A 20,999-nucleotide genomic window follows, 5' to 3' on the forward strand; every position below is an offset into this window, starting at 1 on the left:
ATGATCTTAAACCTTTGTAAATGATATATAAGATTATAAAAATGACCCAAGGATCAATATTTTTGTACATTATAGGTACAAATGCATGAAGGGGAACGAGGTAGAATAGTGAAAAATCTAAACGAGAAGTTTGTTTCAATCCTCCTTGATTGTCAAAATCTATACACCAATATTTGGACAGTGTAAAGAGGATAGCCAAGTTGGAAGCTGAATGCCGGAATTACTTAAGGCGGAAGAAAAGAACAGGGTGCTTAAATCAATAATGATCCAGTCATCGAGTTTAGTATGTACTCAGACATCGTCTACCCCGACTCTGTTTGATATTACATCCATGGAGATAGTAAGGAGTAGTCAAATATCAAGTGAACTATATGTAACTTCAGGTTTTGATATTGGAAGTGTTGATGGAAATAGCTCTTATAGTTCATGGCCTAATGGTTTGGTTTCGGAATCTGAACTATCTGTAGAGAGAAGAGTTAAGAATCCGATGCAGCATATGGCCATTACGGTGCCAGAGATGAGATTCATGGATGATTTGGATTGTAGCATATTACTGAAGAAGAATCACCATGCTTAGACAATTTTGCTTCTTCACATGACCAGAATCAGAGTGTTATGTCCAGAAAGGACAGTTTTCGGGGTAGCCTGTAGGAAGAAAACAAGAGATTAAAAGATGATTTGGAGAATATGGGAGCCAGACTTGAGTCAGAAACTCTCAAGAGTGAGGCCTTGAAGATGCAACTTCATGAATAAGAAGAAAGCATTGGAAGCTTGCAAACAGAACTTAAGATGTTAAAAAAATCAAATGAAATGATCGAAAATGAGGTTGAAAATCAGACCGAACTCACGGTTGCCAGAGCTAAACTGAATGAAATCTTCCAGAAATGTTCATCTTTGGAAGTTGAGTTGAAGTACAAAAATAACTGTTGTGAAGAGCTAGAAGCCACGTCTTGAGCTTCATCTCCAATTAGAGAGGTAAAGTTTTTGTTTCTTAGTTTTACTTCCTCTGATTACTAAACATGTCCATATAGTTCTAATTTATGAAACATGAAGCACACCGCTTGGCGAGGAAAGAAACACCGGAATACTTCGTGAATCCAGAGGGGAAGCAATCTCAAAATGTACGCCATTCACAAAGTTTCCTATTTTCAAAAAGTATTGTACATTCATGAATTACCATGTTACCACATGAGTCGGTAAATGCAATTGAAGATGGAAAACAGATATCAAATACTGATATTACGTCTGGTTTTCATTTCCAACATACAGGGTTGGGAAATTATAGCAGCTTCAGTCAAGTTAGCAGAGCGCCAAGAAACAATCATGAACATAGGTAAGGAATTAAAGGTGTTGGCCTCATCACAAGATGCAGCACTTTTTGACAGGGTATTCTCCAACAATGGTGAACCTGCTGCCCCAACCGTAATAAATAATAGAAAGGTGAAGAAACGCTTCTCCATGCACGACCGAATGCTAGCAGACAATGGGAATAAAGAAGAAAGGCCCAAGTCTCCACACTATTAAGCAGTAAGTTCATTGCTTCTTCAACCCAACAAGTGTGAGAACACGCAAGCTTCAGGTTTACTGTTAGAGACATCAGAAGCAGATCTTGGTTCCAAGAATTAAAGTGGAAACGTTGGAGCTATGGCTTTGGCAGGAGTGGCCAGCAAGAAGCGAAGAGTTGGTTTTCTAAGGAGGCTGTTCTTGAGAAGGAAGAAAGTTTACATCAAGAAAACTTGACACCAAACTACTGAAGAGTGACCGGGAAACAGCGAAGAAGGCTGGGACAAAACTCCCCGGTAATAGGGAGGGAACTGCAGACACGTCACTTAAGGCAACTACAACAGTAGTTTTCAACTTGTCATAGTGTGACAATTGATCTTTTGTTTGATTTTATCTAAATTAAACAGGAATGAAGGAAAACAAGCTATCTTTCTCAAAGCAAACCTATCAGAGTCTGCATTGATGATTTCCCAATCTCTCTCTATATAACACTTGCTTATCAAATGAATAAATAAACGTATTCCTCTCTATCTGAATAAAGTCATTCAAAATTTGGCTACTTGTCAACCATTGGTTTCTTTTTACTCGAGCTCGAACCTAATCTCTATACAAGATAAAATTTGCAATTTCATTGAGACCAGCCTCTTTGTAACACTCCGCGACTCGTTCCAGATAGTCTCCCCAGGTTCCATCAATGGAAGCTAAATCCAACAGAAAAGCAGCCTCATCTAATGCAACCTGCGGAGGGGGTTCAGAATTAACTAAAGTTACTGTCAAAATGTTGTACAAAATTATTGTTACCACAATGTTACCTGGGCAGGAGCCTTCCCCTTCTTCAAGTCTTCTTGTCTACCTTCTTCCGTCACCTTCTCTTTGATGTACTCAATTTGCTCATCTTCCCATTGTGCGATACCAGCAACCTCCTGAATCACAACACATCCATGGAAGAGAATGTCAAAAGAAGGGTAACAGAGATCAAGTCTCAAATGAAGATGTCGATGATCAAGAAAAGTTCCTTGCCCGATATGTGCAGCCTAAAGTCCACCATGGTGATTTCAAAGCTACCCTTGCAGAATCTTTTGCTTCCGAGGTACGCCCTACTCTACATAGAAGTATTTACAACATCCTCTTTAGAAATTAGAACCAGTGAAGCACCTTGAATTAATATTAAACAATGAATCATAAAATCTTTCTACTAACTTAAGCAAAATCTCTGCATTGAATACAAAAGGCCTTCCAAATCCGGGAAAGAGATCCTTCTTTGTATAAAACTCCCCTGTCACCAAAGCAGAAACCTTCCAACACCATAGATTTTAAAAAGAAAAGAAAAAAATGTTTAGCACAACCAAAAAACTAAAATATGATATTAGGGAATGGAACCTAACAATTCTTACTTGATCCCCTTCCTCAAAATGTCGCAAAACCTTACGCTCTAACAAATCTGGAAATAGTCCAACCTGATTGCAGAACAATAATTTGACACCATTAACAATCCTACTGTGAACACTGAACTTTGAGAATTGGTTTTTTGTCTTTGGACTATTTTATTATCTGTCTAATGTACCTTTTTAAAGAGATAAACATCCAGATTTGATATTTTTGATTCAGCAAAATCACCCCTAGTATAGAGTTTCTTGCCAGCCTCAGATGAAGCATGAAACAATTCACCGTTACTTCCATGTGATTCGGCATCTTCTTCAACTAGGATTCGATGGATATATTGGTCGACCTGGGTTACAAAAGCTGGAAATAGTGAACTACTTTTTCCATGTATAAATTTTGAGAAAAGCACTGCTGTATTGTTCAGTTCCAACGAGGAGTGGTGCATTCAGTATCAATTATAATACCCCATTCAATTCTAATGCATGCTTTCAGCTTAATGTATTACATTGTTGGCTAAAAGCCACACCCCATGCTTGCGAACTTCCACAACTGGCATCTCCATTCTGTGTGAATATATACAGTTGCATGAAGATAAACCAAGGCAATCATATCTTAGCCAATATATATACAGATGTGTTTAATACAAATATTGAAATAGAAAAAGAATAACAATTCAAGTCTCTTACCCAGGTGGAGCCGTTGGCCACCGCAGCAAAGCAGTCATATAACCTATTCTCAAGGAATAGCAGTTATATATATATATGTGCTAAATCCATTCCCACATTGGAAATACTAGTAGTTCACAAATAGTCTACGTAAAAGTCTGCAAAATCTTATCTAACCTGACAGATTTTCTGATAGAGGAATGGCAAGGGGCATTAACTCATGCTTGATCCCGGAGAAACTATGGTTTCACCTGTTTAAGAAGCAAATGAAAGATGGGATTTCAAGTGGCATACATGTGGAAGTAAGAAGAAGCTGTCTATTTTTTGAAATGTATGTTCCATCTCCTTGTAACTGAATTCAGAGATGCAATGATAGGCAAAAACAAGATCAAACCCATTGATAAATTTTAAGAGAAGAAACCAAAGATATCATCACCAAGCATTGTCTTAACAGGTTACAATGAAATAAACATTTTATAGAAATGTGAAGAGTTCAGGATCAAAATGAAAGACAATGCAATAAACGATCAGCTCATTAGGATGAACATGATCAGATTATCAATCTGCAAGAGATGCATATGTTCAATAGGCTTTGCCTATCTTCATACTAGAAGCATTTGACAAGAAATATTTATGACTTCACATGTATCGATGAAGCATCAGCCAAGACAAAAATGTCAAGATTAATCACAGATTTATGACTTCAACCAGTATGAGTAAATGTTCTCTGTGAAAAAATCACAAATAAAAGGCCCAAGGACCATAAACTTTGGTTACAAGCCAAATCATTGTGAACAACACCAATATTATCCTAGAATGTACCATGTAATCAATGAAGTAATGGTTTAACCTTTAGCAATAACACGAAAATCATGTGAACTACATAAGAAATTCTTGAGTCAGTAGATTAACTGCTGCATACCTCTGGTCTGGAGCATTTTAAGCAAGTGGTGAAGATTCTCAGGTGGTAGAGTGGCAGCTACATCTTTAACGAATGATATATGTCCTGCATTTGGTTAACTAAACCCTTTTAAGTCGTCAAGCTCAACTTAACCAAGAACAATTTGAAAGCAAAAGAAAAGTGAACCACTTGCTAAATCCAGGTTCACAACTACAAATTGGGTTCTGACGCTTTGCCAGCATTTGACATCCATTTTACCCAAACCCCAATTCATTTCAAAATACCCAAGGATCCTACTGATTTGGGATTAAAAGATTCAGACTAAACTATATCCAATAAAGAGAAGTCTTAAAACTAAACTCAAGCAAAGAGATTCTCAAAATAAACAGCTAATCCAGAAAATAGTCATTGCAATAAAGTGAAATGAACCCATTTTCTAAACAAACAACCTGACTTAACAACATCGAATAGCTTTAGCATTATCATGTCAAAGTAGCTAAAATCAAAGTTGAAATGGAAGGAGAATAAAAAGAAAAGAAAAGCCAATGTACAAATGATGGAAGGTATGATTTTACCAGAGGAAGAAGAACAAATAACCCTGGCTCTAACACGGCGGAGAGGGAATAAGGTGGCACAAGGAGTTGAGTGCACCATTCCCAGCAGCCCCGCCTTCATGTTGATGTTTCTATTTGTGGACTGCGAAAGTGTAGCCTTCTCAAACTACACGGTTTAGTTCTGTTTGTAGAGAATGAGATAAGACCCCAACCAAACCAAATTAAACGTGACATAACCACGACCATATATATATACTTTGTCATAGTTTTGCTTGCTCAACAAAAAATAACTGTTTAACATAATTATAATGTTTGATGATAGTAATTTTATTTTTGATTATATTTTATTTTATAATTCTAAACTTATTAATAAAGTATTTCATATATTTTTAGATGGTTTTAGATTAAAAAAATTAAATATAATAATTTCAATATTTTTAATAAAAAATAGTGATATAATTTATTTTAAATATAATTTATTTTGCAATAAAATCGACTTAATATCTTCAATGTCTTTTTTTAAAAATTGTAAAGAGATATAGATCTTGAAATTAAGAATAAGAGTTCAACGAATTCGTTATAATTTTGGTCATTAACATCTTTGTCACAACTTGAATATTACCTTAACTAATGAAAAAGAGCTGCTAATGATCTTTGGATGTTTGACCAATTGTGCAACCTGTACATTCAATTTAAATTTATAGATATTCCAAATCATACATTTTATATAAACTCTAAACACTCATTTTCGATTTAAAGTTTAAGATTTATCATAAGAAAGTAATGAAATAAAGAAGGAACTCATGACATTTAGCAGAGGAACTTGAAGTTTGTAGATAGGCTTAGGATGAATGACACATTCGGTTGAAAGACTCAAAGAGAATCAAAAGCATTCCAATGTTCAGAAAATTATAGTTTTTTTTTTTTTTACTTTTGTTATATAATATTTTTATTATTATTATTTTCATAATTGGATAAAACGTATGGGTATAGCAATGGCTTTAGTAGAAATGGGATCTAAATTTTGTTTCAATGAGTTCTTTTTCCCGTTTATTTATTGGTCTAACAGTTCACACCATTCATATGTAATCACAATAAGTGATATATAAGATATCAAATAATTGAGGAATCGAATTAATAATAAAAATTCTTAAAATACCACATTGTTAGATGAAAAATAATTGTATGGTCAAAATAATAAAACAATTCTTGAGGGGGCATATTATTAGGCAAAATACAATTGAGTGGTAAAATCTTTATTTAACTTTGATAATTATAGAATCCGTCAAGTGATTTTTGTGGAAGATAAAATATAAATTTTAGAAGTCTTGAATTTGAGTAACTAATATGTATGGTGTATATATGTTATCTATTAATAAAAAAATTAAATAAATATTATCTTATAATAAATTTAAACTATTTAAAAAAAATATATGATGATTATAATTGTATTATATTACTCACCCAACGCCTGACATTTACCACCCTACACGTGCTCCATAAAGCACCAATATCTAGGCAAATGACCAACAACCAAATATACACACAAAACATAAAAAACACACAATAAACAAACCAAAAACCCTTTTACTTTACTTTTCCTTTTCACTGGAATTTTGATGTCATAATGTACAGAAATTTCTTGATGAATTTTTATTGTACAGGAATTAATTAAAGTGTATGTTCTTGTTCAATTTTCTGTTTTTGTCTATGCTTCATTGCTCCCTAGTACAGCCTCCTTCATTTCAAGTAGGGCATCTTCAAAGCATTTAGCTAGAAACTCTGGGTCAGGGATGATATCTTTTGCTACCAAAATTTGCATTTCGGCCTTGCCAGCATAGCTCAACATGTGCATTGTTATCGCCTGCATTCACAATAACCAAAAATATAAATAAATTTATTTGAAATAAATCATCGATAAATATATATATATATATATATATATATTGTTAATAGACTTTAGTATGGTATTAGGTGATTCACTCTCTCTGGGCTATAGGAAAGGCACAGTCGATGGTAATTTAGGGAAGACGATGAACAGTGGATATGGGATTGATTCGATTGAATATCCTCTCCTTTAATTTTACTTGTGCATGTATATATATCCCTATCACCAGACAGTAAGGTGACTGCTATTAATCCTAGGTTGATAGGTGGATGGTATCATTCCTACGGTTGATAACACCATGTAATAGGGTGGTTGGTGTCAATCCTAGGGTTGGTGACATGGTTTTCATAATCGGACCGGTTAATAAATCGGTTATGTTATCGGTTCACTGGTTCAACCGGTCGAATCGATCTGATCAGTCGGAATAATCGGACGTCATAATTATTTAAAAGATTAAATAAAAATACCAAAAATATTTAATAAAAAATAATTTTTTATATTACAATTTATATTCAAAGCAAGTCATAACATATATAAGTTAAAAACCATAAAATTAAGTGAAACAAAATAATTCAAATTAACTATAACATAATATTTAAGGTAAAACATATTAAATAATAAATATAATTATATAACTATAATTAAAAAATAAATTTGGGGCTAAAAATCATAACAAAATGATATTGTTTGGTTTAATTTTTTTTTAAAAACAATCTCACATGGCTAAGAAACATAAAAGATCATCCTAACTAATTTCTATAAATAATAGAGGTAATTTGTCATTCAAAATCATGGAGCCTTTTGGTGAGCATTGAGTAAACTATTCTTTCACTTCAATCAAGCTCGAATTTTAGGCTTCAATCGAGATTCTAAATTTTTTTAGTTCAAGCCTTTTCGAGTTCAAGTTTCAATATTATATTTCGAGTTCGAGTTAAACTTCATAATTTTTAGCTTGTGAGTTTGAATCGAGATGAGCTTACTTTTAAATTTTTCAAGTTCGAGTCGAGCTCAGCAATACTCGAGTTCGACTTGGCTCGTTTAACAAACGACGTCGTTTGGTTTAATTTTTTTTAAAACAAAATTGGTAGTTTTTTTCGGTTTTTAGCCGGTCCGGTTTGAACGGTTCAGCGGTTCTGGCCGGTTCACTAGTAGCAGTTCAACCAGACTAGATAACGGTTCCCGGTTGAACCGACCGATCCGGTCCGATTTTCAAAACAATAGTTGATGATTATTGATGTGTTGACAGATGGATAGATCCGACTATCAAATAGTAGATTTCTCGTGATAAGATTGACATCTATCATATTTAGGGTTGATAATACCATGTAACAGGGTGGTTGGTGATTATTGATGAGTTGATAGATGGATAGATCTGTCTATCAAATAGTAGATTTATTCGGTGGTAAGATTGACATCAATCATATTAAGGGACTATAACTAAGTAAATGAAATGGCGGGTTATTTTCAGTGAAATCCAGAGATATTATATAGAAAACTCTAGAAATCTCGAGTCCTTTATGCGAAAAAAAATAACGATAAAGATATATGAAAGAGTGATAAAAGTGATAAGGGAGACATAATTTCGGAGAAGGTACAACTGTATTTAAAATATGGTTGTTGTTAGAGACTCATTCCTCCATAATATTCGTGAGACGTGCATATTTCAAGAAATTAAAGAATGAGAGTAACGTCGCATGTATTTTACCTGTGGAAGGCTGGATGTGCTGACTTTAATGCTGGAGATTGGGTTGCCTGCAAGGCAAATTTCCTCTAGAGGGCCAACAACGTTTGAGATGGTGAAAGTTGTGTTGCAGAGGAGTTTGTAGTTAAGCATACAAGCATACTGCAACATCCAAAAAAAAAATAACTTGATTCAGAAAATATATAAATTTATATTTAATGCACTGATATTGTGTAATTTTATACCTTTGGTCCTAACAACGACATCACAAGATCCCCGATCCAGTACGAGAAATAAGCCTCAAGAGAGTGTTTCTTCCTGTCGACCGTCGCCTTTGCTCTCTTCAAATACTCTAAAGGATCATTGCGACTTTTGTGATAATAAACTGGAAGTAGAATGACACCAAATTTGTTGCCCCATCGTGCGTCTGATTTGTTCTTCATTAACTTTGATAGGTCCTGCAACCCTGGTTGTGCTCTTATGTTAACCATGGCTACCCCTGTAATACGAAGGCCCTCATGCAAGGCTAACAAAAAAGAGCACCGATGAGACCGGACGGTTGCCGTTAAAGCCGATATTCGTCGACGAGAGGGAAAAGAAGGTTACCGTTTGGTGTTCGATGGTCTAAGTATCTTGAGAGCCCGTATGAAACCACTCCAAAGAGGACATCATTAATGGTCTGCAGCATAGTTGTAAAAGATGGGTGAAGGGGTAGATTATTAGGTAAATCAAAAACAAAAAGTAATTGCTTATACGATTATTGAACCTCGAGATTTGATTTTAAAACATCCATCTTAAATGCTGTTAACTGAGAGTTTAAAATTTAGATGAAGCATTCACATTAAATGTCAAACTAGATGTAAAGTTATTAAAATTATTTACTAGTTTATGTGTTTTAAAAAAGTGATTTCGACAATTCCAAATTAACATTCAATGCAAAAGCTCATGGCCGGGATGATTTGAGTGGAGCCACACTTTAGGTTGAAATCCAATTGGAACTTTTGGTATTTGGGGACTAGTTTAGAATTTAGTCTATAGTTTTAGGATGTCTTTTGCAAGTAATAAAAAGAAGAAAGTAGATACTCCTATATATTTTACTACTTGAACTTGGTTTCAATGTTCGCTTTGATATTTAAGATTTTCTTTTTCATTTAGGTTCTTAAATTTGACTAAGTTTAATTTGATATTTAAGCTTTATTTTGGTGTAATTAAGTACATGAACATGGCTTCTTGGTTTAAATTAACACTTGAATTTAATGTTTGTTCAAATCGGCTCTTATTATTTTTAACCAATTTGAATTGATGAGTTAAATTCAAGTATTAAATTGAAGAAAAAAAATCAAGTTTAAATATGTAATTGGACCCAAAAAAATTAAGAATCAAATTGAATCTTGAAGTCAAGTTTAGGTGCCTAATAGGATAAAAATATAAAGTACTAGATTGAACCTTAAAACTAAGTTTAGGTACCAAAATGTATATTAACCCAAAAAATTTCTGTGAGCAAATGACAAAGTCTTCCCCAATTTCCCAGGAAAAATAACAGATTGAGGCAAACTATCCATCCAACTGCCATAAGTGCAAAAGGTCCAAAAACATTCCAAAAATGAAGGTAATTATGACAACCCAATTCAAACAATTCCAGGTTTAGGGTAAAAGAAATAATATTTTGTTGTCACTTACAATGTGGGGAATAGCCCTTTTGACCACCTTCATGTCGTCAAGCAAAAATTTTGCAGTCACCAGTTTCCTAGGCCAGAGTTCCACCCCATCACCGCCGGTAACCACCGTTTTGTCGTCGGAAATCAAGAAACTCCTAAGCACAAACTCCATTGAAAACGCCAAAGTGTGAAGAACCATATTCAAGAACCACCACAAGGCACCAAACAACCAAAACCAATCCCTTCCTTTCCCGCCCTTAATTGCCGGTCTCTTGTCGGGAATCATCCTAGGAAGCGCATCAGCATCGTCCTTCCGCCGACAACTGGCCATCAACATGGACATCAAAGAGATCCCATCGCCTAGAGCATGATGAATCCTGAAGACGGCACAGTTGTGCGCCGTCAATAGATGTAATTCCCACAAGGGTTTGTCCATACTCAAAGGACAACTGACTGATAAATCGGCTACGTACTGGTTCACCGCCGCTTCATCGTCTTCTTCGGTGGTGGAACCTTCGGGTTCGTCTTCGTCAACGAAATTACCCGATCTATCGAGCCGTTTATGGATGACGATTACGTGCCGGTCAATGTCTATATGGGTTCTTCTCCAGTGCTCGAATCCGTTCTTGTCACGAACTAAAAGGCTGCAAAATCTGGGGAGTTGGACCATCAAGGAAGACTTAATACTCGATTTTGTAGCATCTACGTCAACAGGGTTTTGGCCGCGGAGGATACAGTGGATGACGACGTTTGTTTGCGGCTGGAGAAAAAGGCGGCCGGCTGGAGTTAATGGTTCGTCGGAGGTAGTTGCCGAGCAAACCATGATGAGAGAAAAAGATAAATTAGATTTCCAAAAAGTCGAAGAAACTTTAGCGGTGTCCTTGATATATATATTTATGGTGCCTTTATGACTGTTTCTGTAAGACAAGAAATAAAAAAACGAAGTAATAAAAGACAGACCAAAACTGTATAGGTAGCAGGTAGAATGTCCCAAGTATTACACGACGTGTGGTTTATACGGTGACAATTTGTTCAAGGAAACTGTCAACTGATCGAACCAATCCCTGCCACTTGATTTTCTTTTCTTGGATAATTTTGTCAGTCGATTTATGATTACGTATATAGTTAATTTTCATTCTATTATATTTAGGCCTAATGTAAAAAAATTGTTTAAACTGTACTTTTCTTATTTACCTGCTTAAATTTTTTGGGTCAATGTAACAGTTTAATATTTTTAAAATTATTATTTTAAATATCTGATATATCATGATTGTTAGAAAAATCTCATCAATAGCTTAAAATATGGCATTTACATATTTATAAATTTTTAAAAATTTTATTTAAAAAATTTAAAATCATTATTACTTTTTTTTAAATCTACAACTTTTTTTAAAAAAATAAAAAGTCTCAAAATTCTTAATCTCAAAGCATCAACCCTACTCGTCAATCGTCCCCGTCACGGTCGCCCTCTAAATCCCTAAAATCCCTAAACTCCAATATTTAAATCTAAACTCAAAATCCTTAAATCTCAATACCCAATTCTCTAAATCTGAATAAGATTGGGATTGGTGGAGGTTGCGAATGGTAGTCGACGGGTGGGTGGGTGAGTGATCGCCGACGATAATGATGGTCAGTGATTAGATTTTAGGGATATTTTTTATTTTTATAAAATTTGAGGTATTTTTTGAAAAATGTTAATGGTTTTTTTTTAATTTATGAATTTTATTTATTTTAATTAAGTCAAATATTAATTGGTTTACTTATTTTTAATTAACTTTTTTAACGGTCGTGACAGATCAAATACTTAAAAGGATAACGTCGAAAATATTAAATACATACATTAATAATAAAAAAAGTTTAAGCGTCTAAACAAAAAAAGAGATATAATTTAAATATTTTTTATATTAAACATTATATTTGTTAGGTTAGTTTTAACTATTTATATACTTATAACTTTTATATTGTGCATTTTAATTGTAATCGTATCCACTTAAAATAATTTTAATGTTGAACTAAATTTTAATGTGGCCAAGATCAAGGTTTACTTTCAAGGATTTATACATCGCACAAAATTTGTCTGTAAATTATTATAATGCTTTGAGTAGTCTCTTGTTTTTCTTTTAGGTTTTAGATTGGAGTAGTTGCATCTATAGAATGTATACATTATCAGAAATTAAAAAAATTATAAATAGATATTGTTTTATAACCACATCAAACTATTAAAAAATATTATAATACTTCAATTATAAATTTTTGGTCATTAATTAGGTTACACATAAGCAATTATATTCTGGTAATTTGGGAGACTTAATTTTTGGGAAATTATAGTTTTGGTCCTATATTATTGTTAAATTTACAAATTTATCCTTATACATTAATTTAGTATAATTTGATAATTTATTTTTGGATATTATTGATGGAAATAAATTAGCCTCATCACTTGTTGATGGTTCATCATTTATGATTTAGATGGAGGATAGAATAGACCTTAGATAGTGTTTTTTACGCGAGAGGGAATGAGATAATAATCAAACTGAGAGCTACAAATGAAGAAATTCAATATTTGACGATCATATATGCTTAACTTGGCAACATACAGATAGTGGGTCATGTGAGCCTATGAGAGGTTTTGTTTATACACTATAACTGATTCGACGACATCTGTTCGAAGAATACGGTTTTCCTTGAAAACTCTAATAGATAAAACTATCTATTCGAAAGTGTTTGGAGGGGCGATGAACTAATTGTTTTTAAATATATTTTTAAAATATAACAAAAAATAATATTAAAATTTATAAGAGACAAAATAAAATATATAATATTTTCATTAAAAAGATTTGTTAAATAAAAAAACAAAATTTTAGATCTACAAAAAAAACATAAGAAGGTAAAATTATTTATAATCGAATTATCTGTTAATAATGACTAAATCAATATAGACAATGAGTGATAATGGGAGAATAAAATAAATAATGGGTCAAACAAAGAAAAAGAAAGAAAAGTAGATGAAGGAAGAAGGTTGAGTTGGGCCCCTCCTCACCAAACAAATGGGTAAAACAAATTGACCGCTATAGTTGCTTGCAGCAACAGGGGATTGAAAGGCCATCCTTTGCCTTGCGAAATGTGGAAAGTGGACAATAATTCTCGGCCAGATGTAGACACCAAGAGATTCGACTCCGCACATGCCGATGCCGTAACCACATTTAAGTCTATTGGTTCAAACAACAGCACATTGTGATTTGAAAATGACAATTATGGAAAGTCTGCTTCAATTAATACCCTAATCAAGGGCCAGTTTTCTCAAATCAAAATCTATCCTTTTAAACTAGATTTTGTGTTTATTGTTGTTGTACCGTTGGGGAGAGTCTTTAAAAATATTTTTATTTTAGCATAATCTTCTATTAGTTTACGTCTTCAATAAAATACAGATCTCTAACCAATTATAACATATAGACATGACTTTTGATAAATAAGTTCTATGATAAGCACACTTGATGAGTCGGTATGAAATTCAATATCTGACTACCATATTTGTTTAATTCGATCAACCTATACATAGTCATCATAACCTTTCGATTGACACCTACTAAAAATCATTATAAATATCCCTCTAATCAACTGAAGAGGGAATCAACACCTTTAACAACGACCCTCCTTCTTCCTTATGAGATTTTTTTTTTTCTTCCTTCTTCAAATATCAACTTACGATCGTCGTTCTCTCACCAATCACAACTCTCTATCCAAATCAGAAGGGATAAATCGTTCACAACCGACAAGTCAAGTTTATTTCGGCAACAATTATTTTGACACATATTTTCAGTGAATCACATGTAAATTGGATTAGTAATAATAGAATTTCTAAATTTAACAAAGAAAATATCAATACTATTAATGGTTAGGTTGATTTTTTTTGTAACTAAACAAATATAAATTAAAATATATAGATTATATCTTAATTCTTATTGAAATATAAGGAGGGACAGCATATTTTATCATTTTAAAACGCGACAAATGTTATTATAGTGTATTACGCGTGAAATGAATGGACGTTTTTTTCTCTCTTTATATTATCCTAGGTTTTCAATATTTCTGTTTTCCTCACAGTTTCCTCCAACGAATCTTCTGGTGGGTTATAATTTATATAACAAATTTTGGGGATTTTTAAATGGTAATTGATTCACGTGGTTCTGAATAGATGAATGGAGAATAAAATGTTAAATATTCTTTTGTTTTCGATAGAAAAAATGTTAAATATTCTAAAATACAAGATAAGGGTCCATAATATACTTCTGCATAATATTATCTTAATAAACTAAAGATTAGGGTCTCGTATAACATTATCTTCTAGAGAATTCATAATAGTTTACTATAATACCCTCTACCCTCAAGTTATAAAAAAAAATCATATTTTTAAATTTTAATTTCAACTTTTTCTTCTTTACTATCTCATTTCTGAATAATCTAAAAAGAACCTTTAGTCCCGTGAATAAGGGAATTTTGTTATCCTTTATCTCTGGGTGACACTGATTCGTGTACTATGTATGCGTGCGCGAGAAAAATCTGGGTTTTCTAAAAAAAATTACTCTAAAAATTTTAAATTTAAATAATACCATCAGCAATCGCATCGGCCATATTTATTGATAGGTGTTTTAGATTCAATGTTTGTTTCACCGAAAAATATTATAACGTCCCCAATTTTAGACTTAAACTATTTGTGTCATTTATTATTGATCTCCTTCTTCCATTGTTAAACCGAACTAGAATATAACTATATTGTTTTTCTCAACAAAAACAATCTCTTCACCTATGAAACTATAAAAAAAATCCCTTAATCGTTGGAAACCGCCATAGAAAGATAAATACCTTTTTTTATCCCCATTTTTTTGAGTTATTGTTTATTCCAACTCCTTTTTCGGGTTTTTTACATGTCTTTTTATTTATTTCTTATGTGGAATTTTACTTTTAATTTAAAATCTCATAGGTGGATGTCTGATCGAATAAAATAAGAGTGAATTTTCACCTTTAGAGTTTAGGATAAATAGAAACCCCCTCTAAAATCAAATTAATCAATGTATTAAGTATCGAATTTTCGATACTTCAAGCCAAAAAATCAAATCTTACCCAAACCATCTCTATCCCTGGTTATAACTTCAGCTTCATCCAATTTTATGTTGTGTTTTGTGTAATATTTTCCCTTTTTTATTGTTTCGTCGTTATGGTAATTCCCCCCAAACCAAACCTAATATGTTTATGTTATCCCAAAAAATAGGATTTTTATTATTTCGAATTTATTTTATGAAACACTTAAATAATTTATTTATTTTTATTGTCTTCTTGATTCCCAAGGTTTCATCTTGATTAATTCGACCGATTCGAATTGTACACCTGACTTTAGTAGGTGAATATCTCAGTAGAGATTTTCTACATATACAAAAACTCGAACTCGAGATCTGCTTAAATGATATCAAACCGATTATCACTTGACCAATCTCGTTAGTAATTTAAATAATTTATTAGCATATGCTTGTTTTATATAAATTTTTAAAAAAAATTATTTTAATTTTAGTACTTATATTTTATCTTTTAAATATGTTAACAAATTTATTTTATATAAATTTCATTTAATCTCTCTCATGGTCATTTGATTTTCTTATTCATCATCATCGTTGCATTACATCTAAACATATATTTCACCATCAATTTTAAGCTTACTACTATAATATTTAATGGTACTATTACATATTCTTTTTTTTTACCGTTCTTACTTAGAGGGGGCTAAAAATTTGACTGCCAATAAATATTAAATCAACAACTTAAAAACAAATTGTCAACAGAAAACTTAAACTAAATTCATCGTCAATCAAAATAGAAATTTGGACTTCAAAGCCTGGCTTCGTTGAAGTCTTAAATTGGACCTATTAAACTGGTCGAATTACGCCCAAAATCGAAATATTGGGCTTTCAAAACGCATCGTCTAGCCGTTTCTGAGATCAGAAACCCTAACCCACACCATATATAAATACTCTTAAGCCACTCATTTTCGTTCTCTAGGGTTTTCAACCAAAAAACAAAGAAAGAAAAATGGCGGAAAGAGCACCGATCGAGTCAGTACAGTGCTTTGGGCGCAAGAAGACAGCGGTGGCGGTAACCTACTGCAAGCGAGGCCGTGGTCTGATCAAAATTAACGGTTGTCCCATCGAGCTTGTTGAGCCCGAGATCCTCCGTTTCAAGGCCGTCGAGCCAATCCTTCTCCTTGGCCGCCACCGTTTCGCTGGTGTCGACATGAGGATCCGTGTCAAAGGAGGCGGTCACACATCTCAAATCTACGCAATCCGTCAGAGCATTGCCAAAGCCCTCGTCGCATTTTACCAGAAGTACGTTGATGAACAAAGCAAGAAGGAGATTAAGGATATCTTGGTCAGGTACGATAGGACTTTGCTGGTGGCTGATCCGAGAAGGTGCGAGCCCAAGAAGTTCGGTGGAAGAGGTGCCAGGGCAAGGTTCCAGAAGAGTTACCGTTAAAGAACTTTTCTGGTTTGTTTGGGAAGCTTAGCTTTGTCGCGTTTAAGGTGATACTATGTTTGTCTTCATTTTGAATTAAGTTTTGTCAAGTTTGATTGGGTAAATTTTGCCTTGACTGAACTTCATAATTTAAATGTTCGTGTTGCTTTAAACTTAACTTAGACTCATGCCTCAGATTACTTGGGTTTTTTATTTGATATATGCCGGCTGCTTTTCATGCCTCGATTGGTAATTCAACGATTATTTAGGTATCTTTTAGACTGATCCATTTGTGTCAGTCAGATTTGAATTAAAGATTACCGAGTGAAATAGATTTGCTGGAATCTAGGACATAGTGTGAAATTGTAAAATAAACTACTTTGATCTGGAATTAGAATATGGCTGAAATTAGAGGTCAAATCGATTGAGTTGTGGCAATGTAAGTATAAATTTCAAGCTAAAGCTCAGAGTAAGAAGCACTGTACAGAGCGAAATATGATTTGCAAGAGACTAGGATATTGCGAGGCATTATTGAATAATTGCATGATCTAGAATATGGCCCAAAATAGAGGTCAACTTAGTTGATGTAATAAATCTTTAAAAGCTTGAGCTCGAGTAAGGATTAAGGAAGCTTCTTCCATACTCTAAATTAAACTTTTTAAGGCTTGTTCACTAAAAACGTATGAGCTTTTGAACAGTGAAGAGTTTGATAAGATGTAATTGGATCTTGAACTAGTTTTTGTTGAGCTAAGCTTGGTAGTATTCTTAGAATTCCAATTCCTCCTATTGTGGTATTCACTTACTTTTCCACCAGATGAAACTCTGTGAACAATGATGAATGCATATCTTGTTGTGGTATTGTCGTTCAGTTCGAGCTATCCTCAATGCTATGCATTTGTTTGTTCTCTGATCTACGTTTTAAATTTAAATGTGCCTGTTTTTGTATCATATTTATTTCATGGCTTTAATTGCTCGTCATTTAATGATAAGATCTAAATTCAATTCTTAAATTTTAAGGTCAAATTATGGTTTTGATAATACAAAGACTATCCAGTCCTGATGATGGAATTTATGCATTTTCCGAAATAGGTGTCGTGTATTCAGTATTGATTCTTCATGATGATGATGTCGTAGCGCTTTTTGGATATAGAAACATTATATGAAGTTTTAACTTTCTAGATTTTAATTTCGGCAATATAAATTTAAGATTCAATTTCGGCAATATAAATAACTTTCTAATGTGATAGTAAAGAGTCTGGAAATTGAAGTTTTAACTAATTTGATCCTTTATAAAGATTTTTCTACTATGACATCCTTGTTAATATCATAGCATCATATGCCTCCAAATTATGATCCTCACTCTTGATTGGTCTTCAAACCTTTTAACATTTTACCTTCATCCCAACTTTGGAAATGTCCAAATTATGATCCCAATTTTATTGGTCTCAAGATTTTTAACATTCTATTTTCATGTCAACTTTTGAACATTTCATATAAAGTTAAGGGAGAAAAAATAATATATTTATTATAAAAAAATAGAAATTGCAGTTACATTGGAATTTTATAATGACAATCATGTGATTCAAATTTGATTAAAAATTAATTTAATATGAAAGAGAAATTAAAGAAATAAAAAAATTATACAAATTTTGTTACTAAATTGAAAAAAATATATAAAAATTGTCAAAAAGAAGAAATGGGACACATCATTTACAATGGATTTGGCATATGTGGTTCAATTCAATTTTGATTAAATGTTAAAATGAATAAAGAATATAATGAATAAAAAATAGGGTAGATTATATTAGATGCTATCGAATTTTAGGGGTTGTATTGTTTATATTGTTGAACTTTAAATTTTATCAATTATAACATTGAACTTTGATTTTTGTTTTAGTTATACCACTGAATTGTTTAAATCGTTAATAGCACGATGACGTGGCTGATGGCTGTTGACTTGGTTGACGAATATCGATGTAGACACCTCACCAAAATGATGTCGTTTTGATTCGACTGTTAATAATTTAACAGCTCGTGGTATAATTGAAACCAAAATCAAAGTTCAATGTTATAATTGGCAAAATTAAAAGTTCAGTGGTGTAAATGATACAACACCTAAAGTTCGGTGGCATTTGGTGTAGTTTACCTTTAAAATATGGATCAAATCATAAAATTAATAAATTATTTGCCTAAATTTTTAGTTTCTTTATTGGTTAATTTTTTTTAAATCTAAACTCGATTTAAATTGGAAATTTGAGTCTATTCGAATAACATATAATTAAAACATAATTTTTTTGAATATTTTTTTGTTTGAGTTCACTCTTAATTGATATTATTGTCGATATAATACACAAGAAAATATGACATCCAACGTACTTAAACATTTCATATCCTATAATTTAAAGGTAAAGAATGTCTAAATACTTTAGATATTGTATAATTTATTTACTAATAGCACATAAAAGATACGTATTTTTATAATTATCTCGGAGATATATTTGTTTAAATTTTAAATTTATTTAATTTTAAAATTTTATTTGACTTAATTCAAAACTTTACTTTTTTTAGAAAAATCATTTCTATCGCATTTGGAACCCATCGGTGTCCAAAATTTTTAATATATAATTTATTTAAAGTAGTTCGTTTTCATATGTAAATTTGCATATTAATTTAAGATTTATATCTGTTCAACGAGTCAAAAGTTTTAAAATAAAATAAAATAATTTAATTATAGTTTAATATTAAATGATGAATTTGATCCACATGTTCTTCAATAATCAACCATCCATCGTGCATCATGATAAAAAAAAGCAATACACAATTATTATATTTGGAACAAAAATAAAAAAGGAGGGAGTTGAAAACAGAAGATGCGTTTTGCCGAACGAGAGCTGATCGGCGGTGAAGGTGGTTCACTTGATGCGACGGCAGAGGGTGATTCCATCACCAACAGGGAGCATGCAAATCTCAATCCTAGGGTCAACAGCGAGAGCCTTGTTGAGTTCCAAAACAAAGTCTCTGTAATACCTAACATACTTCCTCATCGGAGCATCAGGCGGAGCCACCACCGAGCCGTTCCACAGGGTGTTGTCGTAGCCGATCAAACCACCTACTTTCACCAGGTCAATCAGCCTCTTGTGGTAGTTTATGTAGTTGTCCTTATCAGCATCCACAAAGATGAAGTCAAAGGACCCGTGATTATTTTCCTGCCATTTTTTATATTCGATTCAGTTAATTTGACAATTTCTCAAACAAGAAACAAAAAGAAGAAGATGGTTGGGGTTGGTGGAATTTACATCTTGGACTAATTCATCAAGAACAGGCATTGCAGGTCCCTCCTTGAAATCAATTTTGTGTGCAACACCAGCTTTTTGGATAACAGGCAGGCCCAGCTCGTAGTTTTCTCTGTTGATATCCATGGCCAAGATCTGCAAAACAATTTTTTGGGTATTATTTAAAGGGCAAATTCGATGATGAGGTAAATAAAAGCTACCTTTCCATCATGGGGGAGAGCAAGCGCAGTGGCTAAGAGAGAGTAGCCAGTGTAAACGCCGATCTCCATGGTGTTCTTGGCATTAATCAACTTAAGAAGCATGTTCAAGAACTGGCCTTCATCGGCTGATGTTGTCATAAGGTTCCTATTTGAAAGAAGAAGAAAAATCAACAAAGAGATGTATAGATGGGCATGGGTGACATAATTTGAGAAATGGGAATGAAGAAATAACCATGGATGCTTGGCGGTTATCTCCCTGAGCTCCTTCATGGATTCAGGCTCCCTGGGATACACACTAGTCTCCAGGATATACTGTAAAAAACCAAAACCCAATTAATGAAATGAAATGAAATGCAAAAGCAAAACATGGGTTGAAAATGAAAGATGATGATTAAACTTACCTGGTAAAGTGCATCACTCTGCAAAAGGCTCTTGTGGCCAACTTCTTGGTGCCTACCGGCTGCCTGAGATTGCTGCTCTTCTGCTTTGGTTGCCATTCTTCTTTGGGAACTCTGGGCTGAAAGAGGAAATGCAAGGAGGCTTATATGGAAGTTGAAAAACCCGGTTGGACCGACACTTTTGGATTTTCCAACCGGGTGGGGTTGTTGAAGTCCATTGGGACCCAGTGTTGCACTCGGCATATTCCAAAGTAGGCGAATGGGGAGTTGGTAAGAGGTTGGTGAAATTAGGAAAGATTTTGTGGAAAATTAAAATGTAATAAAAGAGAAGTTGGAGTTCAAATTAATACGACTAAATTATTATAGGATAAATT

The 20,999-nt window shown here is 33.1% G+C and overlaps 3 protein-coding genes and 2 pseudogenes across 3 annotated transcripts; 2 read left to right on the forward strand and 3 right to left on the reverse strand.

Moving 5' to 3' along the window:
* Window positions 1-555: 555 nt before the first annotated feature.
* LOC120133875 lies at window positions 556-1,761 on the forward strand (annotated as a pseudogene).
* Window positions 1,762-2,002: 241 nt separating this feature from the next.
* Window positions 2,003-5,127, reverse strand: LOC120133876 (annotated as a pseudogene).
* A 1,344-nt stretch (window positions 5,128-6,471) lies between these two features.
* On the reverse strand, window positions 6,472-11,130 carry LOC120134624 (O-acyltransferase WSD1-like). The gene is made up of 5 exons (XM_039151067.1): window positions 10,256-11,130; window positions 9,182-9,254; window positions 8,821-9,101; window positions 8,600-8,737; window positions 6,472-6,870 (listed from the first exon to the last, which is right to left on the reverse strand). Exons 1-5 carry the CDS (start codon window positions 11,054-11,056, stop codon window positions 6,715-6,717), a joined length of 1,449 nt encoding a protein of 482 aa, XP_039006998.1. The 5' UTR covers window positions 11,057-11,130; the 3' UTR covers window positions 6,472-6,714.
* A 5,141-nt stretch (window positions 11,131-16,271) lies between these two features.
* Window positions 16,272-16,907, forward strand: LOC120134772 (40S ribosomal protein S16-like). Its single transcript, XM_039151199.1, has one exon. The coding sequence runs from the start codon at window positions 16,315-16,317 to the stop codon at window positions 16,753-16,755; it is 441 nt and encodes a 146-aa protein (XP_039007130.1). The 5' UTR covers window positions 16,272-16,314; the 3' UTR covers window positions 16,756-16,907.
* A 2,593-nt stretch (window positions 16,908-19,500) lies between these two features.
* On the reverse strand, window positions 19,501-20,763 carry LOC120134192 (caffeoyl-CoA O-methyltransferase-like). Its single transcript, XM_039150672.1, has 5 exons — window positions 20,629-20,763; window positions 20,460-20,539; window positions 20,228-20,372; window positions 20,031-20,162; window positions 19,501-19,940 (listed from the first exon to the last, which is right to left on the reverse strand). The coding sequence occupies exons 1-5, from the start codon at window positions 20,722-20,724 to the stop codon at window positions 19,647-19,649; spliced, it is 747 nt and encodes a 248-aa protein (XP_039006603.1). The 5' UTR covers window positions 20,725-20,763; the 3' UTR covers window positions 19,501-19,646.
* Between the last annotated feature and the right edge of the window lie 236 nt (window positions 20,764-20,999).

The sequence above is a fragment of the Hibiscus syriacus genome, unplaced genomic scaffold (assembly GCF_006381635.1).
Source record: "Hibiscus syriacus cultivar Baekdansim isolate YM2019G1 unplaced genomic scaffold, ASM638163v2 tig00110597_pilon, whole genome shotgun sequence".
Classification (NCBI taxonomy): domain Eukaryota; kingdom Viridiplantae; phylum Streptophyta; class Magnoliopsida; order Malvales; family Malvaceae; genus Hibiscus; species Hibiscus syriacus.